Source organism: Rhinatrema bivittatum, chromosome 6, assembly GCF_901001135.1.
Source record: "Rhinatrema bivittatum chromosome 6, aRhiBiv1.1, whole genome shotgun sequence".
Taxonomy (NCBI): domain Eukaryota; kingdom Metazoa; phylum Chordata; class Amphibia; order Gymnophiona; family Rhinatrematidae; genus Rhinatrema; species Rhinatrema bivittatum.
This window is the reverse complement of record NC_042620.1, coordinates 250,907,458-250,935,414: the sequence shown is the minus strand read 5'-3', so window position 1 is coordinate 250,935,414 and position 27,957 is coordinate 250,907,458. Positions and strand designations below refer to the sequence as shown.

Below are 27,957 nucleotides of genomic sequence, written 5' to 3'. Positions count from 1 at the left end.
CTCTTCCCATACATCACTTTCTTGCATAACGTCTATAAGCAGATAGTGGAGAGAGAGGACAAAAAGTAATTAAACTGACGCTAGAAGGATTGGGGTTAAACTCGCTGTTAAGGTATTCATGTTCTGGAACAGGTTTGCTAAGACGATAGTAGCATCTACAGTATTGGCATTTTTAAATTGCGGTTTAGTCAGATATGTTTTTGAGATGATTGGTGCAGTGAAGCTGGACCCAGGAGATCATTAGACTAGATGACCTCTTGTGGTTCTTTCCAGCCCTTTCTATGGTTCTATGAGAGTTTGATACTTCCGGTAGAATCATATGTGCAGATTTTACTTATTTCTTTCTGTAGTTCTTGTAAGAGTCTTGAACTAGGTGTCCTGGGGATGTATCCGAAGATAATCAAACTAGGTTAAAAATGGTTGAGTGATGGGCAGCAGAGAGTGTGGTACTAAATGGAATTCTTCCTGAGGAGAAAGATGACCTGCAGGATGTCACAGGGATCCAACCGGTTTCTCATAAATGATTCTTATAGAACTGCAATAGGTTTCACTTGCCAGAAGAAATGGATAAAATGAGGAGGGATCCAGAAAAGCTGCAAGAGTGATCAAGAGTGCACCACCTAATGACCAGATTTAGGGCCCATGTTAGCAGGTTCCAAACGGAAGCCTATAGCAAGGTCTAGGGCTGCCATAGGTGGGCTGAGTTAGGAGGTAGATAACTAACCAGGACTTTTCCCCTAGGTTGATGTGAATGAGTGATCATTAGATAGCCTCAAGTGTCTGAAAGCTCCTCTTACTTAGCTGCTCTTGCTATTTTGGATCTTAAGTTAAGCAGGTAGGGGGGGGGGGGGACTGTGGTACTATGCAGATCATCAGCCGAATATCATGCAGGTATCAAAGTGATGGATGACAATCATGAATTATGGTACAGACAATTGAAGAGCAGATTCGGGGAAGGAGATTAAAAAACAGGTGTGGCTAGAGTAGATTAAATGTCCCTTTTAATTCCCCAGAAAGTGTACAAAATGTAAGAACTCTTCAAATAAACGTGCCTTTAAATATGAGCAAAAGAGGAAGCAATCTTGCCAAGAAACGGGAACTTTACTGCTTGTTGGTGTATGGATGATATTTTGGGTTAGTGTGTGGGAGGGTTAAGTGTTCACAGCCTGCATCCTCCTGCCCCTTAATAAGGAGCACCATTTTCAGAGTAGGGAAGTTCATAATTTTTATCTTCTCTCTTCCAAAAAACTGGAAAAATATTGTATTCTAGAACATCCCAACACCCAGTGCAATTAAAAACAAACAAACAAAAAACCCCTACATCAGGGACAACAGCTATCTCCATCTTCCACTGGCGGCAATGGGGAAAAAAGGAAACCATATGTCATAGTTCAAAAAATTTCCAAGTCTGAGAAATGGCAGAAAACTAGCACAGCCCACCCTCCTAACTTGATGTATACTGCTGGTGGTAGAAGGGATTTCCCCAAGCAATTCTGGCTCTTCTGTTGGACGTGTGGGAGAGTCAGAGAGCAGCTTGATCTATGTAGAGCAGAGCTTTCCAAACTTTTCATGTTGGTGACACACTTTTTAGACAAACATAATTTCGGGACACAGTAATTCAGTCTACTAGCAAACCAGAGGTTAAAGGTTAAACGAACAAAATGTATTTCGACAATTTATGTATGTTTCCTTAAATATATACATAATAAAATGTTTCACGACACAACCTATCTTGTGAAAATCTTTCATTTATATTAAAAATATATAATATTCCAAGATTAATGTTATTGTTATAATTTGAGTAACAATAATAAAACAGTTATTGTGTTATTCAATTTACCTCTTTAATGAGATATATGAGCTTGATGGGATGAGCACAGCTTTTGAATATTTGGTGTTAATAAGAAAGTCCAAAGGGTCTTCTGCGTAATTTTAAAAAGCTGGCCAGTTTCACACTATAAAATTATTTGATAGCCTCATTCAACTAATTCCATATGGCTATGAGAGTGAAGACTGGAATTTATAGGAAGGGACAGAATGTCAATATAAATCCTGCACCTCCAGTTCTGTAACTCTGTGCATCCACTGAAATTCCCCCAAACAATGGAGCTTGAATGTTTCCCTTACAGCTAGCTCATCATACTAAAAGATGTTTTCAAATTCTGGTGTCACCTCACAGTAACAGCAGCACAAACACCTTCCACTGCCAGGCACATTGTGAACGAAAATAAAACCTCGCAAAAAAAAAGACACTCAAAATCTATACTGCAATCCCATCATAACATAACAGTAATAACACCAAGGACTCTAACAACAATAACCCTACCTGTGAAAAAGCAAGGGTAAATATTATACTGGGTCCTAGAATACCAATACAGGTGTACTGAGGAATACCAGTACAGGTGTACTGAGGAAACAAAACAAACCCGATTGCTATAGATCCCTATGCTAGCGAATTTCTCATCATGGTCACACACACAGAGCAGAGACAGACCCTCACCAAATACAGAATACAAAATAAAGGAACACAAATTAGACAAAAACTGAAATGGAAACCCCAAGAAGCCAGACTCTGTGTATTAATAATGGAAAAACAGAACCACCATTCCTCATAAAACAAATAAAATCAAGAAACATAAAGCATCAGTTATAATAGTAAAACCATACTAATAAAAGAATATTTTAAAACTACTGATAAATAGAATTTCTATTCATTAAAATCATATACATTTTTTACAATTTCCTAAACACCAATAAAATATTTCAAAACAGCACATATATCAAATAACACCCAATAATTAAAACTAATAAGGATTTTAAAAAGCCCCTGCTGTCCATACGTGGGAGCTCTTGATTTCCAGTCACCCTGATATTGTCAAGGATTAGGAGGTTATCCTCTCTCTCTCACACATACTCACATTTCCATTCTCTCACACATATACTGTCACATACATACACATTCATGCTCTTATACCCACCATAACATCTCGCTCTCACAGACACTGACACACTCTCAAGCTCTAAGACACTCTCTCTCCCTCCACACACACACCCCCACACAAACTCTTACTCCCCTGGATTTTCTCATACATACTCTGTCTGGCTCCCTCATATACACAAACACACACACCCAGGCAAGCTCCCAGTCATTCTCACACACTGAAACTGACCCCCAGGCAGGCTTCCATTCAATTTCACACCACTCCCTCAGGCATGCACACATTCATTCTCACACACACAGACCCCCAAGACAGGCACCAATTCATTCTCACACACACATACACCACACACAGGCCAGCACCTATTCTCACACATACAAACCCCAGGAAGACACCCATACATTCTCATACACAGACACACCCTCAGGCAGGCACACACTAAAGGCAAACCCCCTCTCTTTCTTGTGCCAGCAACCTCGGAGCCTCTCTCATTCCTCTGCTGCCACTGTCACTGCTGCCGCATGGCTATTGGGGAGGCGCTGATTGCTGCTATTGGCACTGAAGCCCATTCTGCTGCCTCCTCTGTGCAGGCCCCGTGGGTTTCCACTTCCTCCATGTTGATCTCGTACATTGTGAAATCAGCATAGAGAAAGTGCTACTCTTGCACATTACCAAAGATTACATGTGCCAATCAGTAAAAAGTAATTATTTCTTTTTTTTTACCTTTGCTGTCTGATCTTAGTTTTCTAATCGGTTGGTCACAGGCTTTTTTGTTCCACCTCCCCTTTCTTATTTTTTTGCCAATTCCTTTCATATTGTCTTTTTTTCTATTTCTTTTCTCTCCATCTATCTTCTTCCCTCAAACATTCAGTCAGGTTCTCATTGTCACATGCTTTCTCTCTCTCACACACTCACATGCTCTCTCTCATACAATCATTCATACAGTCTCTCTCTTGCACATGCTGTCTGACTCTCACACACCCAGGCACTCTCTCACACCCACATGTTGTCTTGCTCAAGCACAGGCTCTCACTGTCACATGCTCTCTCTCATACAATCATTCATACACAGTCTCTCTCTTGCACATGTTGTCTCTCTCACACACACACAGGCTCTCTCACATGCTGTCTCTGCAAACATTCAGGACCTCACTCCCGCACACAATCGCTCAACTTGGCTCACAGACGCACTCTACGGGCCCTCAGCCTCTCTCTTACCTCTGGGCCTCCTCTTCACGGGTCGCTGCAGGATGGGCTCTGCAGCGGCCCTGATCTTCTCGGGCCGATCGCGGGGGCGGCGGCCCTGATCTTTTCAGACCGATCTGCGGTGGGGGCCGCCTCCTCTTCTCACACGCTGTAATGACGCTGCTCCTCTTCTGCACACGGCTGATGCTCCTCCCCCTTTCTGCCCGTGCGGCTCCGGCAACATTTTCCTTCCGGGGCCGCGTGGGCAGGAAGGAGGCGGAGCATCTGCACGTTTTGACGTGACCTTGTTCTTCAGGCCGTGGTGAGGTGAGCTCCACCACGGCCATGCCGATCTTCCTGCTGTGTGTCCGCGGCACACAGCACAGCGATTCTTTACTGCTCAGCCACCAGTGGGATGAGGTCCACCGGCGGCTGCATTGGCTCCCACTTGCCGGTGTGTCACGTGCACCGGGCTTGCGCGACACACCAAAGTGTTGCGACACACACTTTGGAAAGCTCTGATGTAGAGGATTGCTGAGGGAATCCAAATTCCACCTTCCATCCAGATCTGAACTGGAAACTGTTTGCTAGCATAGGAAGACTCTCTCTATGCTACTTGCAGTGCTAACCGTTTATAACAGTCTTCCTAAAAGGTGGCACTTGTGACTGATAAAAACATCTCTTGCTCCCTGTCTGTGCAGCGACCCCCTTGATTGGTTCTTAAAGCAGAATCTATTAATGGGATAGGACTGAACCATCTATTAACTTGTCTCTCTGAGACTGACTGATAGCATTAAGTAATGTATGCCCTCCAGCAGTGTCCAATTCATTTGGCCATAGGTCAGTTTTGCTTATATCAAATGCACCATTTGAAATTTAAGACTTTATGCCGCATATGCTCTAACTGGACTGGAACTACTGCATTCCTCCTCTCATTGAATCTGCAAGTAGAAATCATGGTGATTGTATTTTTTTTCCCTTGGTAAATGTTTGTCCTTTTGTTTGCCAGCTGTCTACCTCATAATAAGTTAACACCTAGAAACAACCAGCCATTGTGTGTTCAGAAGTCACTTGCTATAGTTAGTGCTGCACTGTTCTCTATACCAGAGGTCCTGAATTGTAGTCTCTTGGATTAAACTAAATCTATCTGATCATGCCAGGCCTTGAACTAACCTGAGAAATAGGGCTCTATCAGTAAGACCAGAGCTTCTGATGATCCTGGTTTTGGGGTGTGTTTTTTTCCTTTGCTCTGGGAATCTTGGAAGTATAGCTTTGACTGAAAGGGGAGGGGGCGGGAAGCAGAGATCATGTGCCAAACCTTGAGAGGAAATGTGGACGGTATCTATGGCATACCTGCCATGAAATATCAGCAAGGACGCTAGAAAAACTGCAACCTGTGTGCTTACAGGACCAACTTGAATTGTGCAGCAGGACTCTGCATTCCCACAGGGGGACCATGTAATAACATACAGCCCCAAACCTCTGTACATAAACTGGATTTTTATTCAGAGCTCCTCACCGGTTGTACATAAACTTGGCTGACAAGGACTTCTAGGGCCCAGTTAGCAATTTGCACCTCCACCCTCTGGGGGGCTCTCTACACATTCCACAGCAACAGGACACTAATATTGATGTGAGATTGTTTAACAGTTAGCACTGGGGGCTTAAATCAGCTAGTAATTAATATCCAGACCCCCCCCCCCCCCATGATTCAGATATTACTATAGATTCAGCCTGTCCAGAGCTTTCCCCTTCCTTCCTTTGTGATCTTCGGAGTATGGGCACCTTGATACCTTGTGGACGTGCTCCATTGTCATCTTCCCTCCCCCACACCCATGATTTGTTCATCTGGAGTCTCTGAACTTATGTGGGCATCACTAGGAAGCACAGGCACTTCTTCCACTGTTTCCTCAGCCTCTGAGACTCCTGATGGGGTTTCCCCACTAATTCACTATCTTTCTTCCTTCTTCAGAGGGGAATCCATGTCCACAGCTTTTCCACTGTGGTCAGTGAGCCCCTTTACTGCCCTTCCTGGGTCTAGCCATACCTCACTCAACACAGGGCCCATTTAAGTGCCCATCACTCCAGACTTAGTTTTTGGGTACTTGCCAGGTTCTTATGGCCTGGATTGGCCACTGTTGGAAACAGGATGCTGGGCTTGATGGACCCTTGGTCTGACCCAGTATGGCATGTTCTTATGTTGATCCAGTCCCAAGATTTGGCACACTGCATGGCCCACCTTCTGGAAGAAGGGTATCCGATGCCTCCTTTGTTTGAGCAACTGGCACCGGTGCACTTAATCCCTGACAGAGTGCAGGATTTTGCTAAAAAGCAGCTCAGTTGGTGCGACATCTGTTTGTGTTATATGGTATCACTCTTTAGCACAAACACTGGCCATGTGTGTCAAACGCTCCTTCCCCCTGTGGTGCAATCCATCTTCTACATTCTGAGCTGTTCTGAGAACCCACTAGAGACTGGGTGGCATGGAGCAGTATTTATATAGTGGATGCCATTGCAGGACATAAACTCCTGAAATTCTCCAGAATAAAGGATTGTCTAAGACAGCAATTTCTGGCAACCTATGTGTGGAAAAGATTTGACGTGGAGTTGTCATGAGCCTGGAGGTAAAGGATAGCACTGTGTGCTGTTTGTGCCATTTGGAATGAACACTCATGAGAACCCACAGTATTTTACCCGGGAACGGCCTAACAAAATCTGCATGCAGTCTCGCCCATGGTCTCTGATCATTCCCTTGGGTGCGCCGGCACATGCACAAATCCTCACAAGGAATAGATTTCCCCGGCATTTCTTCAATATCCTGTCAATACTCAGTCACCAGATTATCCTTTGGGAAATTCCCTTTATGTGGGACATGCCCACATGTCTGCCATGTAGTTGCTGTAGTACCACAAGCCTCAGTTGCCTTAGAACAGCCACCCTACTGCACCATATTAGACAATCTGCCTGAATCCTCAGTTGCCAGTGGCAATGAAAGTTTGGATTTAGAAGCTTCTCAGATACTACCTTGGGCTATCCATATTGCGCCTATTCCAGCACTCGTGCTAATTCTGGATCCTGGTTAGGATCCCTTCTAATGTGACTAACTGTAACAGGGGTCCTCTCTCCTTTTCCAGGCATCCTGCTAAAGACAGCTTACTAAGGGCATCGTACATCACCAAGTCCCTTGTCAGTGCTTGATGGTGTATGAGGAGGCAGACAATCTGTGCCCACTATTACATTCTGTTGGAAACCAATGTGGGCACATGTTTGGCTTCCCCCAGGATGCTTACTGTGGTCTGTAAGAATGATGGAACTTTATGTAAAACTTCTTAACTCCAAACATAATTGCCAGGGCTTCCTAGTGTAGATTCAAGTAGTTTTTTCTCAGCAAGGGTCAGTGTGTCGGATGCAGAGACAATGAGCCTTTGCCTGGGAAGGTATGTGAAAGTACAGCTACCTCACCATAAAGTGGGATATGCTAATACCATCAGGACGCTAAGGTCAGAGCATGTCCATACCTTTTGGATGATTACCGCTAGTTTAAAGGCGGTAAAATGTCCCCATTCTCAAGGAGCCTGCTTCTGTGATGGGAAATGCGGTGGTCTGAACACTATGGCCAACCTAAGGAGAGACTTGTGATAGTAATTTTAGGAGTGCAAGATATGCTTTTAGTTCTGACACCAAGCTTGCCCCTGGTGCTTAATCAATCGTCCTCTCCTTATTGTCAGGTCGCCAGCCTGGAAGTATTTAGCACAACTCCTGTAGATTCAATTCAGCCTCTTATTTTCAAACAACAAAACACTTGGCTAACTTCATCTCCAACACAAGTTCCCTCTATGCTGGGAGTGTGGCAGGTTTATAGTCCTTAACAGTTAAGTTGAAACCTTAAACGGGAAGGTTCAGTTCAAGTTGGAATCTACTCAGGCAGGAAGGGCAGATCGCATGGTTCACAGCCCTCAGGTTCCTGGAATAATGTACTGTTCCAAGGAATCCCCTCTTAAACCTTTTGAGGAGCAGCCTGGATCCTTGGGTACATAGCCACGGGTCTCCGGGTTGCTCTGCCACAGTTCATTTAAGCTGGCCTGTGGTCATGGGCAAAACTTTAGCCTGTCAAACCAGCACTCAACCGGTTTAAAGCTAGCTGGAGCTTTCTTTTGCCCTGATGCTTATCTTTCATTGGGTGCAATCCTTCTCCGTAGGTGGTGCCCAAGAATTGTAGAGATTTATCCAAAAAACATTTTTAGCTTGTGGGGGTTTTTTTTGTTTTGTTTTGTTTTTTTGTCAGTTTAAACTCAGCTTCTTGTAATTTCTAAAGGACCACATGAAGACGTTTTTTTTTTTTCCCAGTGAGATTACCATTCAGATCATGTTAGCCATGTGTCATCCAGGCATACCAGTATGTTTGGGATTCCCTGAAGCACTCCTTTGGCTTGTTTAAAAAAAAAAAATAAAAATTCCAAAAGGTAACAAAAGTATACCTGAAGAGTCCCTAGTGTATAGAGATTGTTGTTAGCCTGCTTGACATCTAGTCAAGCGGCAGCTGCCCAATTTAGATAACGAGCCCTGCTCCTCTCCCCACCAGATAGGCAAACCAATCCTCTACCTTGGACTAGGTAGAACGCCAGTTGTGCTGCCCTGTTTAGTGTAACTTTATAGTCTCCACAGATCTGCAGGGGCTCATCACTCTTCATGACCAGGAGAAGTACCTTGTGAAAATTTCACAGGTTCTAAGATGCTGCTCTTCTCTAAGTGGAGTCACTCAGTAGCCACCTTCATCCAAGGGGCATGAGGTACCATGTGAGGTTAGAAAGAATTAGGGTTGAGCTTCTGGGTCTGTTGTAATGTGGGCTTCTTTTCCTCTTCCTCTTAAAATGCCCAATCCAGGAGCAGACACTGGTGCTCACATATGCAGTACGTTGTCTAGTTGGCTTAACCCAGAGGCACTAATCTTTGAGTAGTCAAAGTCTAGAACACAAAGCCAGTTCTGCCCCAGGAGGTAAAGATCTTTCCTCTGCAGCCACAGTTTGATTCCTTATCCTCACATCCACCATAACTGCTCCTGCCAAGAGAATGGACTCCCTGGTGTACGTGCACATCTACAGCGTTACTGGTTGAAGCTGTGTTTTCTCTGAGGGGCAGCGTGACCAAAATAAGTCCTCTCCCGTTACTAAGAGAGCTGCACCAGTATCCAAATCCATTTCTACTAGGTGGCCATCAATTGCAATAGGCTTCCTGGACCATAGGATGATATTTCAGGGGCTGCTGAGGAGAGACTGGGTGCAGCATCTACCAACACAGACTGGCAAACAATCTGAAGAGGGCTTTAAATTAGAATTGTTGGATAGGTGAACAAAGCCCAAAGGTAGGTAAACATCAACTACTTGTATAGAAATGGGACAAAAAGGGCAACATCTGGAAAGCTGTAATCTAATGCTCATACGGGCCGATACAGTAAAAATCGCAGGAGAGTGGGCGAGCGCACACGATTGTGTACACGAATCAGTAAGTTAATTTATTTAAATTAGGGCCTGCGGTAAAAAGAGGCGCTAGGGACACTAGCGCGTCCCTAGCGCTTCTTTTTGGACAGGAGCAGCGGCTGTCAGTGAGTTTGACAGTCGACGCTCCATTTTGCCGGCGTCGGTTCTCGAGCCCACTGACAGCCACGGGTTCGGAAACCGGACACCGTCAAAATTGAGCGTCTGGTTTTCAACCCATGGGCCCATTTTAAGTTGTGTAGTTTTTTTTGTTGTTTTTTTTTTTAATTTTTGGGACCCTCCCTGGCGCCGGCAAAAACTAACACCTACCTTTGGGTAGGCGCTAATTTCTTAAAGTAAAATGTGCGTCTTGGCTGCACATTTTACTTGACTATCGCGCTGGAATGACTAATAGCGCCCGCAACATGCAGATGCACGTTGATGGCCCTATTAGTCTCGGGGGGGGGAGGGGGTTGGACGCGCATTTTCGACTCGCTATTACCCCTTACTGAATAAGGGGTAAAGCTAGCACATCGAAAACGCGCATCCAAATGCCAGTTGAGCGCACTGTACTGTATCAGCCTGATAGTTTGGGACATAAAGTCCCAGATCTGGAGGCAGGCATGGAAGAAGTTGACTTGGATGTAGTGATTGACACTGACTCGGTACACGAAAAACCATGAGTGGGATGTAGTTATACCGGGCTACAATCTATTCAGGAAGGGCTGGGTTTGAAGAAAGGAGGTATAGCAGTATATATTTAAAAAAAAATAAAAATTAAAGCAATGGAATTGCGGGGTTTATGAGAAGGGCACTGTGGGTTAATCTGAAGAGGGGATTGAAAATCTCTCTGTTGGTGTAATATACAGACCTCTTTTGCAGACAGAAAAAAAACCCAAAAAAAACCCCCAACCCAGTATCTAAATTCAAGAAAGCATGGGACAAACACACTGTGAGGGAGTGACTGGAATTATAAGCTGAATTAATTGGATGGGTGGGCAGACTAGATAGGTCTTTTCCTGCCCTCATGTTTCTATGATGAGGTGTAAACATAGATCTGCCAGAGTATTCATGTAATACAGATGCCTATCTGATTTCTGAAGGGACACATTCGAGCCACATGGCCCTGGGTGTGGCAACACCAGTATTCTTGCTTTTGAAACCTGCAGGACTAAAAGATCACAGATGTCGCTACAGTAGAAACAGCATTTACACTGATTCCCCCCACACCCTCCCCTGCTTGAGGTATGGTCCTGCCAAAATATCTGGAGCTTGGCATGGTCTTGGTGTTAAAGATGCGAAGGCTGCCAGAATCGTGTTACGCGGTGAGCAGAAGGTGGTTCGGGCCTGGCAGAACCTTGCGGGTGCTTCCGTAGCCAGAGCAATGCCTATTACTTGTTTAAAATCCAGCTCAGGCTGTGCCAACGGGTGATGTCGACTGCATTCATCCCGTGAACATCGTTTGACTGTCCAAAGAACTGTCAGTGTCACACAACTCAGCCAGAGAGCAGCCATGCACTCCCCTGGCTGCTGCTATTGGCCTTGAAACTTAACTCAGCCAAATAGCTAAGGGCCAAGAGTTGACCTGATTCTGCACCAAGTCTCGTGGTACTCTCGGGGTATTTGTGTCGGGCAGAGCCGGAGCCACTGGTTTCCAAATTGGCAAGTAGATCTTCTGACCAAAGATTTTCATGAAAATGGACAGCTGCCAGTCCTTACCAGTCATTCGTTGTATTTGGTTTCTAGAAATATCCTAAACATTCCACACATTCAGTTCACTCGCAGATTCAGGGAATTTGAGTTTATTAAAAACGTATAGTCTGCCCTTTCACAATGGATATTCCAAGGCAGATTACAAAGGCATGTACATAAAATAGTTTGCTTTGTATATTTGTTTTACTAACATAACTGCAGAAGAAGCACAGCGAATCACTAGCTTACAACAAAGCAGCTGCAGCAGACATGCTAAGATGGAGATTTAATGAGCTAACTGTCCTACTATGATGGACGGACAGAGCGGCGTTCAGTAACGCCTTTCTGAATAAATAAGTCTTCGAGCCTTCTTAAAGTTAGCATCAGAGCAACTGAAAAGTACTGTTCTCAGGTAGAGCTGTGGCCCTGCCACCGAGAAAGCTCTATGGACAGAACTCTTCGTAGATTGATTTATCCCATTCGTGTTTGGCTGTAGTGCTGAGGAGAGCTCCTGTTTTTTGTGGGCAAGGGCAACCCTGCCTTTCTTTCCAGGGGTTTGAAGAGACCCCATTTTTACTTCTTGCCGTCCGTGAGGGGAAGGGTGTAGCGTGTTTGAGTGGGGACAGGAGTTTGTCCTTAGGGTATTGGGGGACGGGGGGGACGGGACGGGACTGATCTCTACAGTATGTGCTGTTCAGTGCTTCCTTTATTACTCCTCCTTCCTTTTTTTTTCTTTTACCTGTGTAAATGGCTTTCAAAATTGTCCTCTTCATGACTCAGGCAAAGCTCCAGCTTGCTACAATTAACTTATATCTTTCAGATTTCTACATTTGTAGTTTAAACCCAATGTACTATTTGTGTTTTGGCTTTTACATGAGAGAGAATAGAAACCCCTGGGAATGTGCTTTATTCTCTGCAGTTTAATATATGCTGGCAGTAATATAGATGTATTAACTAGTTTTATCTTTTTCTTTTACTCAGGTGTGGGCAAAAGCAGCCTTCTGCTGAGGTTTGCTGATAATACCTTTTCTGGTAGGTGTACTTTTTCCATACATAGAAATATATAAAGGAGTATCTGTTTGTTTTGGGCTCGGGAAGGGTGTTGCCTGTATTTTGGGGGATTGAATAGGGGTTTTGAAGTTTGTGTGTTTTGGGGAGGGGCATTGGGGTTTGTGTGTCTGGAGAGGTGGGAAAGGGCAGTGAAGAGGGCTTAGGAAGGTGTTAACTGATGTATCAGTAATTCGGGGCGCTGGTCACTATGTCTCCTGGGTAACGGCTCAGGGGCAGAAAGGGAGTTTAACTTTTTCATCAGATGTGAGCCCTGTCTCATCCCATTTTAAAGAGTGCTGGGGAGGAGCCAGCCGTCATAGTGCAGAATGACATACAGGCCCATACAGTACAGTGCACTTCGGAGCGCACTGTTAGCCGGCATTTGGATGCGTGTTTTGGATGGGTTAGCTTTACCCCTTTATTCAGTAAGGGGTAATAGCACGTGCATCCAACCCCCTCGAACCTAATACAGTTTGCAACATGCAAATGCATGTTGATGGCCCTATTAGGTATTCCTGCGCGATTCAGAAAGCAAAATGTGCAGCCAAGCCGCACATTTTACTTTCAGAAATTAGCGCCTACCCAAAGGTAGGCGCTAATTTCTCCGGGCACCGGGAAAGTGCACAGAAAAGCAGTAAAAACTGCTTTTATGTGCACCCTCTGACTTAATATCATGGCACTATTAAGTCTGAGGTCCCGAAAGTTTAAAAAAGTATTAAAAAAAAAAATGTTTAAATGGGCCCGCGGCTGGTGGGTCGAAAACCGGATGCTCAACTTTGTTTCTGAACCCGTGGCTGTCAGCGGGCTCGAGAACTGACGCCAGCAAAATTGAGCGTCGTCAAACCCGCTGACGGCCGCCGCCGTGCCTGTCAAAAAAAGAGGTGCTAGGGACGAGCTAGTGTCCCTAGTGCCGCTTTTTTTTTTTTTTTTTTTACCACCGGGCCTAATTCAAATAAATTAACTTACTGTATCGCGCGCACAGGGAGTGTCCTGTGCGCGCGCTGGGAGAGCGGGTGCTCGCCCGCTCTACCGCGATTTTACTGTATCGGCCCGATAGGAAGGTGCAGGAGGCAGGATCTGGAGGCTAAATGTAGGATTTTAGATAGGAAATTGAAGTTTGGAGCCTCCAGGATTGCATTACCAGAAGCAATGATGCCTGTTTAACATGCAGGACCTCGGAGTCTGAATGTGTGGATAAGACGAAGGCGCAGGGAAACGAGCTTTTAGATTTTGTTAAATGGGTCACATTCTGGGGTCGGGGGAGCCTAATCTGATGGTATGAACTCAGCCTGATCCAGGCTGGAACCCCGGCTGTTGGTGCTAACACTTTAATAAAAAAAAAAAAAAAAAAAGACGGAGCAGCTTTTAAACTATATTATAGAGAAAAGCCAATACAGGCTCAGAAGTGCATGGGTTCAAAGGGAGATATCGTCCAAGGGTACTTGCAAAACTGGGAACTGAGATGTTATGGTTAAGGCTGAAGTAATGCAGATGGATTTAGATAAAAAGCACACTGATTCTACCCTTCCTATATCATCAGGTTGCAAATAGAAATAAAACTACAAATAAAAGACATACCTTCTGCAAATGGCAGAAGACTGGAAAGTTAGAATATAAGGCAATAGAGGATATAGACAATTATAGTCATGTCAGAGACCTGGTGAAAGGAGGATAACTAATGTGTCCTACCAAGGTATAAATTATATCGATGTGACAGAGCCGATCGAATTGATGGAGGAGTGGCTCCATATGGGAAAGATGGTATAGAGTCAAGCATGAACAAAATCCTGTAGGAAACAAAATGCACTGTGGAATCCTTATGGATAGAAATTTCATGTGTGAGTTTAACAGTGAATATATACTATGTCCACCTGGCCAAGATGACAAACTGCTAGCTGAAATTAGAAAGGCAGAAAAGACCCTGCAATACAATAATGGTAGATTTCAGTTACCCCAGTATATGAGTCAGTGTCTCATCGGCACCTGGCAGAACAGCTAAGTTTTTAGATGCTATAAATGACTGAACCAATGAAAGTCCTCCAGGGAATGCACAACCTGCTTCAAGGGGTTACTGCACTTGGGCCACCAGGCAATAATGATGCAATCAAATCTAAATAATCCCTGGAGGGAGGACCTTAAAACTATTGCAGTAGCATATAACTTTAAAAAGAGAGACTGATACAATAAGAGAACTTAAACTAAAAGGAGCAGTTAGACAAGTTTGCATGAGGTGTGGACATTATTTAAAAATACCATCTTGGAAGCCCAGATAAATTGTATCCCTAGCATTTAAAAAAAATAAATAAATCAAAGGAAATCCACATGACTTTAATGGTGAGGTGAAAGAGGCAATTAAAGCCAAAAGGGAATCATTCAGAAAATGGAAGGCAGACCCAAATGAAGAAAATAGCAAGAAAGTAAGCATTGGCAAGTTAGATCTAAATCAATAGTAAGACGGGCCAAGAGAGGTGGTGATAAACACTTTAAAGTACGTTCAAAACAAAAAGCCTGATAGGGAGTCATTTGGGCCTATAGTTGACTGAGAGGCAAAAGGGGCAAGGAAATAGCAGAAAACCTGAATTTTCTTAGCCTTGTTCTTTACTGAGGAGGATGTTGGGAACATGCCCAAACCTGAAATATTGTTAAGTGGTGGTGATTCTGAGCAACTAAAACGAGTCTGTTATGATGGAGGATGTAATAGATCAAATTGACAAACTCAAGAGTAAGAGAGCCCCAAGACCGGATGGCACCTACCCCAGAGTCCTAAATGAACTCCATAATATGGAATTGCAAACCGTTTGCTAGTAGTCTGTAACCTATCATTTAAAACTGCTTGGAGGGTGGTCAGTGTGGCACTGGTTTTCATATAGGGCTCCAGGCATGATCTAGGAAAATATAGACCAGCGAGCCTGACATCTGTGCTAGGCAAAATGATAGAAGCTATTTCTAAAAACAAAATCACTGGCCATATAGTCAGACATGACTTAATTGGGGAGTAGTCGTCATGGTTTAGCAATGGGAAGTCTCACTTTACCAATCTTTTGATTTTTTTTATTTTTTTTGATGGTGTAAATATGTAGAGAGATAAACCAACTTAATACACTGTCAAATGCCTCCTGAAAATAGAAAAATTCCCCCACTGGAGACTCCTCAGGAAACTAAAAAAAAAAACTTAGGATAGGAGTGGTGGCCTGGTGTGGATTGGTAATCGGATAAAAGACAGGAAACAGAGGGTAGGACTGAAAGGTTAGTTTTTCCAAATTGAGAGAGGTCATTAGTGGAGTGCCACAAGGATTGGATCTGGAATCTGTGCTGGGAGTGATGTGTGAAGTAATCAGATTGAATAATGTATTATCATTTGCAAAAGGTATTAAAAACAGCTGCATGCGAGAGAAGGAGACTGGGCAGGTGACTGACGGATGCAATTTAATGTGGAAAAGTGCAAAGGTACAGAATGCTGGGCTCTATATTGGGTGTTACCATCCAGGAAAAGGACTTTGTATACAAAACATTGAAATTCTGAGCTTAGTGTCTGATGGCGGTCAAAAAAAGAAAATAAAATGTTAGGAATGGGCTGGAAAGGAATAGAGAAAGAAATGGGGAAACTTGTATTGCCTGTGTGAACTCATCTTGAGTATTGTGCACAGTTCTGCTTGCCCCATCTCAAAGACACGGTAGAATTCAAAATAGTGCAGGGGAGGGTGAGACAGATGATAAAGGGGGTGGCTGGTCTCCTATGACAGAGGCTTCCCAGGTTTGGCTCTTCCGTTTAGAAAAGAGATGGCTGAGTGGGACATGATTAGAAATTTTATAAAATCATGAGTGGTAAATAATAAAGGTTATTTACCCATTCAGATAATGCTCAAACAAAGGGACGCTCCATGACATTCACACTGCCAGCAGATGTGAACAATTTGTAGAAAATGCTTTTTCATTGAGTGCAAATCAAGCTGTGAAATCTGTTGCCAGAGGATGTAGTTAAGGAACTCGCTTAGTTTAAAAGAGGTTTGAACGAGTTCCTGGAGGAAAAGTCCATAAAACATTAGTAGCCAGGTAGACTAATGAAAGCTATTGCTATCCCTGGGAGTGAATAACTGGAATGGGATCTGCCAGGTATTTGCGACTTGGACTGGCCACTGTTGGACGTGGCGTGCAGGGCTGGATGGATCTTAATCTGACTCGGCATGGCATTTCTTATGGTCCAGTGAAGGCATCTACTGCATCTGAAAACAGCTTTTGGATGCGGTGCTGAGCCTGCCCCATAGCATTTGCTCTGTTTTGTATCAGTCAGAGGGTGGAGAGTGAGTGACTGATATGATAGATGCAGGCCTTACTATAGGAAAGGGTTCATTTTTGCATGCCTCTCCTCAAGCACTGCAGCATAGGGATGTGCAGAGGGACGCCATACGTTGCATTCGTGATTCGGATTCGTCGGGGAGCAGATACGTTGCATTCGGCCGTCTGGCACCCCGATGCATTAATACGGCGATTTCTATTCGTGTCCCAGCTAAAATTCAAATTAACTACAACCCCCACCCTCCTGCCCCCCCCCCCCCCCATGACTTACCAAAACTCCCTGGTGGTCCAGCGGGGGGTCTGGGAGCCATTCCCTGCACTCACACCCTCTGTGCCGGTTTCATCACGGCGCCGATAGCCTTTGTCACCGGGGCTACCAGTGCCATTGGTCGGCCCCTGTCACAGGGCCATCGGCGCCATCTTGTGCTCCTACCATGTGACAGGGGCTGACCAATGGCACCGGTAGCCCCTGTGACATAGTATAGGCAAAGGCTATCGGCGCCATTTTGAGTTCTGGCATCGGACGGCCGGCATGCAGGAGGTCGCTCCCGGACCCCTGCTAGACTTTTGGCAAGTCTTGTGGGGGTCAGGAGGCCCCCGCAAGCTGGCCAAAAGTCCCTGGGGGTCCAACGGGGATCCCGGAGCGACCTCCTGCACTCCGGCTGTCCGATGCCAGAACTCAAAATGGCGCCGATAGCCTTTGCCCATACTATGTCACAGGGGCTACCGGTGCCATTGGTCAGCCCCTGTCACATGGTAGGAGCACAAGATGGCGCCGATGGCCATGTGACATGGGCTGACCAATGGCACCGGTAGCCCTGGTGACAAAGGCTATCGGCGCCGTGATGAAACTGGCACTGAGGGTGTGAGTGCAGGGGATGGTTCCCGGACCCCCGCTGGACCACCAGGGAGTTTTGGTAAGTCTTGGGGGGGTTCAGGAGGGTGGGGGGCTTGTTTAAATTTTTATTTAGGTGGCTGTATAATTCGGCGAAGATTCGTGTATTCGTGGGGAATCGTGATACGTTTCGCTTCCCCACGAATACTACGAATAGTACAATATACATTGTTGATCGCCAATACGGCGAGAACGAATGCACACTCCTACTGCAGCATGATAACAGAATAGAAAGCTTGGGCTGTTTTAGTTGATGTCATCAGATAAGGGACCTTGCTTTTTCTGTCTCCTGTAAGTTAATTTATGTGCTGCTATATATAAATGATCCCTTTGTGTGATCATGGTTGTGCGACCCTCACCTCACCTCTGCTCAGTTTCTGCTTCACAAACTCCCATCTTCCAACGCTACTGCCAGGTGACATGGCGTACAAAGCTCAGCGTGTTTTGTTCTGCAGCTTATGCCATTGGTTGACTTCAGATTGTGACTCTACTGTTATCTGATATCCATTTCATAAAAATATACTTTGCATTCTTCTGTTGTTACTCTGCAGTTCCTAAGCATGGGATAAGTGTGTTGGCTTGCAAATCAGGCAGATCCCACCAAATAATGTAGAATTACTGTTTTCTGAATCTCAGGGGATGTATAGGTGCTGTGCACGGGTGAGCCAATGTGAGTCCTGTTGTTTTTTTTTAATTCCCTTTGCAGGGAGCTATATCACCACGATCGGCGTGGACTTCAAGATCAGGACCCTGGTGATAGATGGAGAACGAGTAAAGCTGCAGATCTGGGACACAGCTGGGCAGGAACGCTTCCGCACCATCACTTCTACGTGAGTCCTGGGCTGCAGAGATATTGGGGCTGGGGACATGTCTTGCGGATAGGAGTAGTTTGCATTATCCCCACCATGTGAGTCCCAGACTGGGGGGCGGGGAAAGGGAAGGAGGATGGCTGGCTGGGCTACAGCTCTGCTTCCTCAGAGTTAGTGGAGGGTGCAGAAAAATTGGGACCAGCTCTAGGGGAAACTGGTACCCTGTGCGAAAACTGAAATTGGTGCTCCCCCCAACATTTCTGTCATGCACGCAGTGTAAAAAAAAAAATACAGCTTCACTCATGCCACTGCCTGCAAGCTCTTCCAGGCTCTCTTCCTCCCCCCCCCCCCCCCCCCTTCTAGCACCAGTAACAAATCAGCGGGCCAATACAGTACAGTGCGCTCCGGAGTGCACTGTTAACCCGCCATTGGACGCACGTTTTCCATGCGCTAGCGTTACCCCTTATTCAGTAAGGGGCCGAAAACGCGTGTCCAATCCCCCCCGAACCTAATAGGGCCATCAACATGCAAATGCATGTTGATGGCCCTATTAGGTATTCCCGCACGATTCAGAAAACAAAATGTGCAGCCAAGCCGCACATTTTGCTTTCAGAAATTAGCGCCTACCCAAAGGTAGGTGCTAATTTCTTTGGGCACCGGGAAAGTGCACAGAAAAGCAGTAAAAACTGCTTTTCTGTGCACCCTCCAACTTAATATCATGGCGATATTAAGTCGGAGGTCCTGAAAGTTTCCAAAAGTAAAAAAATAAAATAAAATAAAATTTGAAGTCTGCAGCTGTCAGGTCGAAAACCAGACACTCAATTTTGCCAGCGTCCGGTTTCCGAGCCCGTGGCTGTCAGCGGGCTCAAAAACAGACGCCGGCAAAATTGAGCGTTGGCTGCCAAACCCGCTGACAGCCTCCGCTCCGGTCCAAAAGGAGCGGCTAGGGACGAGCTAGTGTCCCTAGCGCCTCCTTTTGCCTGTCTTTTATCGCCGGGCCTCCATTTAAATACAGAATCACGCGCACAGGAGAGTGGCCTGTGCTTGCGCCGGGAGAGCGGGCATTCGCCCACGGACTTTACTATATCGGCCCGATTGTTAGGTTTGTGCCTCTCCTGGACACTGCTTATATCACCCCTTCCCTCCAGTTTCCAAAAATCGTCAACACCATTGAATCCTGGGGTTCCTACTGGATGGGCAGAATCCCAGGAATAAACCCTGCACTTCCCAGTTCTAGAAACATACACTGCACCCACGTAAGGTCCACCAGCAATAGGTGCAGACTATGGAGCACAACCAGGAAGTTTCCCCTTACAATTCAGTAAAGAAAAATAATAAATACAAATGTAAATCTGTATCTGGAGATCTGTTTTTTGCATACGTGTCTGAGGTGATGTATTCTGTTGGCATGTAGTTCCTATGTAGGGATCTATAGCAGTTTGAATTGTTTTGTTTTTCTAATTAGGAAAAGTATTGGTGTTAGGGCCCAGTCTAATATTTGCCTTTTCATAGTAGGGATTTTGCTGTTTGATGCCTGAGAGCTAAGGCTGTTATGGAATAGTAGGTTTGCTATGTAGGTTTTGAATGACTTTTTTTTTTTTTTTTGTAAGATTTTTTTACTTCACAAAATTCCTCATAAAGGGAGTTTGTGTTCCTGTTACTGAAGTGAAACCAGGAATGTGACCACAAATTAGAAATTAGAACTAGAAACAAGACACAAACTGAACTGAAAACCACAAGAAGCCAGACTTTGTATGCAGTGCAGCACTGAAGAAATAAAAATAAAGGGGGTAACTTCATAATAGGCCACACAAATTCACAGGCAGGACCGGTAGAAGGATGTCCAGCTGCCCTAGGCGGTGAAGTCATCACTGCAAAGCATTTTTATTTCAACAGATGTTGTAGATAATCTTTAAGGTGACTTTACATTGCTGAAGACGAGGGTATTGGAACATTGGCAGGCCGCTTTTTGTTTTGTTTTTTTAGCAGGTTCTAAATTGAGACCCTTTATCCAGTCTCAGTTTTAAAAATGAAATGTGGTTGCAGCTAGTGTGCTTTAAGCAGGAGGTATTCTTTTAATATAACTGAAGCTTTGGGACTAAGTATGACATCTGCCATACTTTCTCTTTATTGATTTATCGTCTCTTTTTATGATTATTTATAGATTATTGTGTATGTACTCTCTATGAACCACTTAGAAAAGTGGATTAGTGGTATACAATTTAATACATGTTCTGATCTTTTTCTCCACTTTTCTCTTGTTGGTCTCTTCAAGAGTCTCCTTTTTTTTTTTTTTTTCAATATAATGTTTATTCAAAAATGCACTGATTATGAAGCGTTGTACAATAAGATGCATAAATTTACAAAATTACGCAATCAAGAACCAAGTAAAACACAGAATCAAAAGATAAAAGACATACAAAGGTCTATCGTACAACCGTTTCAAAAAGAAAAATATGTATAAGAATGCACAAATATGATAAACAAATGTGAAGAATAAAAGTAAGAGTCTCCTTTTCCATTTCGTGCTTCTTGACTTCCCCTCCACATCTGACTTTCTTTCCCTTTCATTTTGTTCTTTCTCTCTTTTGCCCTCTATCCACTCACAGCTAGATTTCATCCTTCTTTCTCTGCTCCAGTTCTCCTTGTCCCAACTCTCCCCTCAACTGCCCCTTCTCTCTCTCCCTCCCGTTCCCATCGCCATCTATTTACCTCTCCCTCCTTGCCATCATCCACATCCTCCCTCATCCCTCCCACTTATGCCTCTTACACCCATTGCCTTCCCAGCCCTCTGTATCCTCTTCATCTCCTGCCTACCTATCAGTTTTCCCTCTCCCTTTTCTTTCCCCCTCTCCTGTTGCTCCATCTTGTCTTTTATCCACGTCCTAGACCCCCATTTATATCCTCCCCAGTCCTCGTGGCTTTTCCTCTTCCTTTCATCCCCTGCCATCCTGTTCCTGCCTCCATATCCCTTTTCTTTCATACTTTCATCCTCTCTCACTCCCTCTATAGCCCTCACTACCTCCTACCCATCCCCAGCTCTCCAATGTCCTTCACACATCTTTCAGTCTACCCTTCAAATCCTCCCTGCTGTCTCCTTCCCTTGGAAATTCCTGGAGATTCGCTCTCACCGTCCACCTCCCCTCATTTCTCTCTGCAGCTTGGCCCAGCCAGCAGGAGAGCAGTGCCAATGGCCCTGCCACAATTCACGCACCCCTCCTTCCCATGCAGTCTTCACATCTGTTGTTTGAACTGTGCGGGAGAAGGGGAGTTAGGCCAGGGCACCATAGGCACTCTCCTGCTGGCTTGGTTGTAGGAGAGGCAGCAGCAGCCCTTCTATGGGCCCCGTGGAAGTGGCATTCCCATAGGCCTCGCTGGCACCCCGAAAGCCAGCTCGATGAAAACTGCATTATAAAATGCGTGTCTGTGTGATTTTGATAGTTTGAGTGTGCTTTAGCACCCTGTATCTGTCTCAGAGGTTCTTCATATCAATCCTTGATTCTTTGCATCCTGTGATACCTACTAGATCAACACAAGAATTATCCCTAGATAATGTAGTTTCTTACATGTTTCTCATTTTTATGCTTGTTTTCTGTAATCTGCATCAAACATTCATATTGGATTTCATGGAGTATGTGTTAATATTATTGAGTACATGAACTTCCGAGACAAACACATTTTCAAATGAAGCCATTCAATTGTTTTCATTTCCATTTCAGAGCAGTTTCAAAATGATTTCAAGATCTGAAACTGGTTTTCAGATGGTTTTGTAAGAGGACTGAGCATTGTGGGCATTTCTAGTTTTCAGGAGACCCTAATGTCTCACCACTGAAGTGGAGCAGTCGTCCCTCCCCACCCACTTTCCTCCCACTTCGTTGTCTGTAAGAAACAGGAAACAGATGAAGGGGGAGGGAGGAGCTGTTCATGGCAATGCCCTTGACACTTGGAGATTCTCCTGTGATGAAGTGTCAATTTAACAACAAAACAAGAAGGTGTTTAAAATTAGATTTCCCTACAGAATTATTTTATGGAAACCGGTGTGGGGGGTGTGTCCATCTCTCCCGTCCCACCCTCCACAAACGAGCAAACAGGTCTAGCAAAGGCGGTGCCAACTTCTGCCGCCTCATAACCAGGCAGCAGCAGTGCAAGAAACCTCCCCAAACTGCCCCAACGCAGAACAGCTGGAGTGCAGAAGTGTATGGGGAAAATCTCCTGTCAGTTGCAGTCATGCTCGCCGGTGTCCAACTGAAACTCTGTACTTGTGCACTTTCCAGTGGAGTGAGGGTTTCTTTTTTTTTTGGGGGGGGGGTGATATGCCCTTCTTGCGAGCCCCTTCTGCAGTGGAAACTCAATTTTTTTTCCCTTCTTTCTCCTCACTGCCATGGCAGGTATTATCGAAACACACACGGCGTCATCATAGTCTACGATGTCACCAGCCCAGAGTCCTTCGTGAACGTGAAACGCTGGTTGCATGAGATTGGGCAGAACTGCGATAGCGTGTGTAAAATCCTGGGTGAGTTACCAGCGTGGTTTATATACCCTAGAATAAAAACCCGCCTGCATGCTCCTTACCCAAGCCTGTCTCCACCCCTTTCTCTTCCCTTCACTATGTTCCACCTGTGCCTGAAGGCTCATCTCTCTGTATGCTGTGATTGGGAGTTGATTGTTGTAATAAGTCTGTTTTTTTTTTCTATCTTTGCCCTCGCTTGGGCATAAGAATGTCCCTCTGTTTTTGTTTTACTCGTGCTCTCTGTTGGGAATAAATGTCTGTCTGTCTCCGACCTCAGTTGGGAATAAGAATGATGACCCATCTCGGAAGCAAGTTGAGGCTGCAGATGCAAAATGTTTCAGTGAACAGATGGGCGTGCGGCTCTTTGAAACCAGTGCAAAGGAAAACGCAAATGTAGAGGAGGTATGAGGGAAAGATGGAATTTGGGGGATAGGGGAAAGAAGCAGGTGATTGGAGGCTTTTACAGTGTGTCAGCCCAGGACCTCCAAGGTCTGCATTAGCATCCCAGTCCCTCTTCAGCTCTTCTGTTCTAACGCCCACCATTCTCTCCTGCCAGATGTTCAACGCCATCACCTTCATGGTGCTGAAGGCCAAAAAGGACAATTTGGCACGGCTACACCAACAGAATGAGGTGGTGAAAATCAACAAGCCCAAGAAGAAGCCACCAGTAAAGAAATGCTGCTGAGAGGAAGCGTCCTTCTGGCCCCCAGTGGTACAAGCACCAGAGAAAAGGAGTAACCGCCATCATGCTATGAACTTAAACATGGATATGCACATCTGGGTGGGGGAAATGGGACATATCCTTTGAGCAATTATGGTGACTGTTTCTGCTAAACTGGAACCAGAACAACATGGGTGTGCAACCACTGAAGGCTCCTCTTGTTCTCTTCCACTGGCCGTCAGACCTTTCTCCTCTCCTGGACAGAAGCAGAGAGAGATTTTAATTCTGTGACAGTGGGTGTTTTGGTCTGGTAGAACAAGGTTTGCTGATGGATATGGAGGGAGGGGGGCTGAGGTTTCTGTGGGTCCCATTGCTTTAATCTGGCATCAGTGGTAGGATCTATCACTGTGGTGCAACCTCCAGAAGCATGGGATCTGCCCAGCATTGGCTGAGATAGCAGCACATGGCAGGTGAGATAATCTAGGCCATTTTGCAACATGCAGTTATCAGAGCCATGCTGCTAGCTAAGACTGTCTCATGGTGGTTTTAACTACACAAAAAGAATTGTTTATTCCTTCACTATAATATCCAAAAGAGACTATTCAAATCTTAATTAAATACTTTGAGTGCCTTATTCATAAGATCACAATCCCTCAGCCCTGAGGATTAAGATACTCAAGGTTTGTGAAATATGAGAACAGTTAATTTTAACTACTAACAAACAGTAATGAGCTAGCAGTTGCCATTTTATTTGTAACGTATAACTCCCATAGAAGACGTTTGCTACAGCAAGGATTGAAATGAACTAGCAGAGCTCTGTGAAGGTGTCAATACTGGCATAAAAGGCGGTTTCAGGGCAGGATGGAGGAACAGTGTTAGAATATGTTGCAACCTGGACAGCATTTCAGTGTGTGCACCATCGGCAATCAGTTCTTTTCTTTCGGACATATTTAAAGCATGTAGTACACTTGCTGTCTTACAAGGCTTCTCGATATAATTTTGATTTCCTTTGCTGCTTGCTTTACAACCTCTGGAGGGACTGTGGATGAGAGGAGTATTATAGCGACTCAGCATCTTGGGATCCCATATTATCTCTATCCTCTTCCTCCAGGCTTATTTTGGAAATTCTGATGCTAGAAAAAGCAACTGCAAGTATGACATTTTGCAAAAGTAATTTTCTTAAATGTCTTTAAAAAAAAAGTATAGAGTTCTATTTTTTTGTTCCAACAATCTTAACCACAATGGTTAAAAATCTTGAGGTCCTATAATATGGGACTAATTGCTTTTGCTGCTGAAAAAGTGATATTAGGTGAATAAGTCTATTAGCATAGTAAAAGGGATGGATGAACTTGAGTTCCTGGTGAATATAGTAGGTCTAGGAAGAGTGAGATCAGGTTGTAAAGGGAGCATCCCAGGGACAGGCAGAGGAGGGCCTGTTGGGCTTAGTATAAATAGTTTCTGCAGGGTCTGAAATTCAGACATGAGTTATCACAAAAACATACAGGGTACATGCACCTGGTTTTGGTAGCCAAATAAGATCAATGAAAAACTCAGGGTAATTACCTCCAATCACTGCTCTCTTAAATAATCTTCATACATCACTGAAGGGAATACTATATCACTCCAAAAACTCACTTTAGCTGAGTTCTCTGACCTTTCAGCTGCTATTCCCTTGCTTGTATGAATAAGTGATTTATACAAGTGGGGTCTGAGGGGGCAGAACAGCTTTTGGGGGCACGATGAATGCAGGTCTGCCTCTCCCTTTCCTCAGCTGGAGCCAAGGCAGGGTCGAGATGCCAGCAAATATTAGGTGGAACCTTGTGTGAAGATAGTTAATGGTTTTCATGGCTGTTGGTATCCCAGCATGCCTTGCATTAAACTTCCCTCTAATGGCCGACCATATTGAAGCCTGAGAGGAAGATATGAGACTGGTCAAAGTGCAGCATCTTTACTGGTTAGATCAATAGGATTCCTGCGGGAGCACTGCCTCCTCTTCCAAGCAGCAAACCTTATGGCCCTTTTCGACCAAAGCCAGCAAAAGGAGGAAGGGTGGTTCACTACAGATACTTGTATCAAGGTTAAGGATTTTGGGAGATGGGGTGTGCTTTCTAAAATTTCCTAAACGGAAAGACTTGCCTTCTGCAGAAGACACAAAACTTACATGGCAGTCAAACCTCAGAAACTAGGTTTTATTGCTTTTTAAATAATCAAAAAGTCACTTAGAAAAGCCTTTTACACTTTACTTACTGAACACAGCTCCTCTCTTCTCATGTTTTTTTGGTTACATGTTACTTTTTTTTTTTTTTCTTGCACGTAGAAGGGGCAATTTTCAAAACTACCGCACTGGTACAAAGTAGGCACACATTTTATAGCTTTTAAGAGGAAAAGCAGGATCATCATTTGTCTTTTTTGAAAATTCTCAGGTGGGGGAGGGGCAGAGGTGGACGTATCCACAAACTTTCGTGCCTGCTTTTTCCTAAGGTTATTTCTTCCATCTAAAACATTGCGCATAGTTTTGAAAATCCAAAACAGCACCTGCTACTACCTCCCCCCCTGACCTAACCCTGGCTGTGGGAATGCCTCCAACCAATGTGGGTAAAATTAAGCGTTGAAGAACAAAGTGTATAATTTTTCCCCTGCACTGAAGGTGGGCAAGTTTCAGAGAGCTCGTTTTACCTGTGGAAACTGCACTCTTTCTGCACTGTTAGAAATTCCTCAGGATTTTGGATGACTTTCGCCAGCTTACACCATAATGCTCCATTGCACTGGGACAAAACTCAGCTCATTTTGGTTCTCCCCTCCCACTGCATTTATGAATTTCCAGTTCTAATTTCTCTAAGAAAAGGAGGAACAGCTGCTTTCTAGGGGCAATGGGGCAAAAGCAGGACTGATGTACTCCTATCCTTGATAACAGGGAAAACCACTGGTTAACTTGTTTCCACTTTAGAGCCAATATTGGTTCCTCATAGGAGCCTGTCCTACTTATTGCATTGCCCTCAAGCGAGGGGGCTCACTGTTTAAAGAGCAGGAAAGTTGGAAATGCATCTTCCCATCCTACAATTACGACTTAAAATTATTCTGGTTGATGCTGGTAATTTCAACCAATCTTGGCTGTTTGTTTCTCTCCCCTCCCCCTTCCAATCAAGGATTTGCAGTCCAGTTAAATGAGAACCTTACTTTGGGGACCCAGAATGCACAGGGTTTATTAAAAAAAAAATGGGTTTGAATGTGACTGAAGGAGAGAGACATTAGCTGGCCATCTTACAATGGGGCAAGAATCTTGCCAGGAGAAGACTCCCACGTTGGTGGCACCCAGTTGACCACTGTGGCAGCAGAGGTAGCCAATCCCACCACACATTTCTTGCCTGAGCTGAAGCTGAGAAGGGTGGCACTCTCATCAAGCATTTTATACTGACTCCCTAAGCTACTGGCATATTTTATACAAAACTATATTACAATTGTTAATTCAAAGGCTAACAAAGTTACATTGTTAAATAAAATACTTTTGTTAAATAAAGTGACAGATTAAAGGTGGAGGGACTTTGATTTTTATTCTTATGTTAGATGCCATAAACCGTGTGTGACCTTGTACGCCCAACTCTGCCAGTGATTCTGTGGGTATGACCTTGAGCTAAAAAAAAAGTCTTCTTGATTTTAATGCTAAGACTGCCACAATTTCTGTGTAATTCTCAGTGACTTTTAACTCTGCTTTAGGCATGTGGTTTGCTCCTAGTGTGTTAGCAATACGCTAATAATTGAAACATTTTAAACCCCATTGAGCTACGCTTGACTCGGCTATGTATTTTTCAAAGCAGTGGGGACTGCAGGAGGCAACTCCCAGTTAGCGCCATATGGCTGGAACGATAGACAAAAATGGTCCAGATAAATTTTAAAAGCCCCTCTGAACTGTAGTGCGGCAAGAAGGATGTGATTCAACCTGTACTCAAGCTACGACCAATGCTGCCTGACTCCACTGCCAGTGCAGCTGAATCTAAACTCTGTGAGGTCAATATTCATTAGGCCACTGCGCATGGCAGTTACCCAAATAACTTTAGCTGGCTATTCAGCAGCACTTAACCGGATCAGTCTGCTACTGACTATACCTAGGTAACATTACCAGTGTAGCTGTAAACAGCTTTTTTCCCAACCAGACTTAACCTGGCTAAGTTTATATGGTTAGTGCTGAATATTGGCAAAAGCCAGATCCCTTTTAGCCAATGACTTATACTGAGCTTTAATCTATACCACTAATCTTGGTATTCTTTCCAGTCACTTCTATGGCCAGTGAAACCTTATAGATCTTTCAGCATGTTATGCTAGTCCATTGGTAAATTCTGAATGGTGCCCACAAATTTAAGAGTTTGTGAAAGTCCTTGTTCGTTCCTTACCAAACATTTTGTTTTCTGTAATTTCAACATATCGAACATTCCTTTTTGCCTGGTGCTTC

The 27,957-nt window shown here is 44.4% G+C and overlaps 1 protein-coding gene across 1 annotated transcript in view; it reads left to right on the top strand.

Annotated features, from left to right (window-relative positions):
* Positions 1 to 27,044, top strand: part of LOC115094089 (ras-related protein Rab-35-like) — a 38,261-nt gene extending 11,217 nt beyond the window's left edge. The window contains exons 2-6 of the mRNA XM_029606787.1: positions 12,271 to 12,321; positions 18,237 to 18,360; positions 22,728 to 22,852; positions 23,127 to 23,251; positions 23,406 to 27,044. Coding sequence (XP_029462647.1) covers positions 12,271 to 12,321; positions 18,237 to 18,360; positions 22,728 to 22,852; positions 23,127 to 23,251; positions 23,406 to 23,534 — 554 coding nt within the window. The 3' untranslated portion in view covers positions 23,535 to 27,044. The remainder of the gene's footprint in view (positions 1 to 12,270; positions 12,322 to 18,236; positions 18,361 to 22,727; positions 22,853 to 23,126; positions 23,252 to 23,405) is intronic.
* The last annotated feature ends 913 nt before the right edge of the window (positions 27,045 to 27,957 follow it).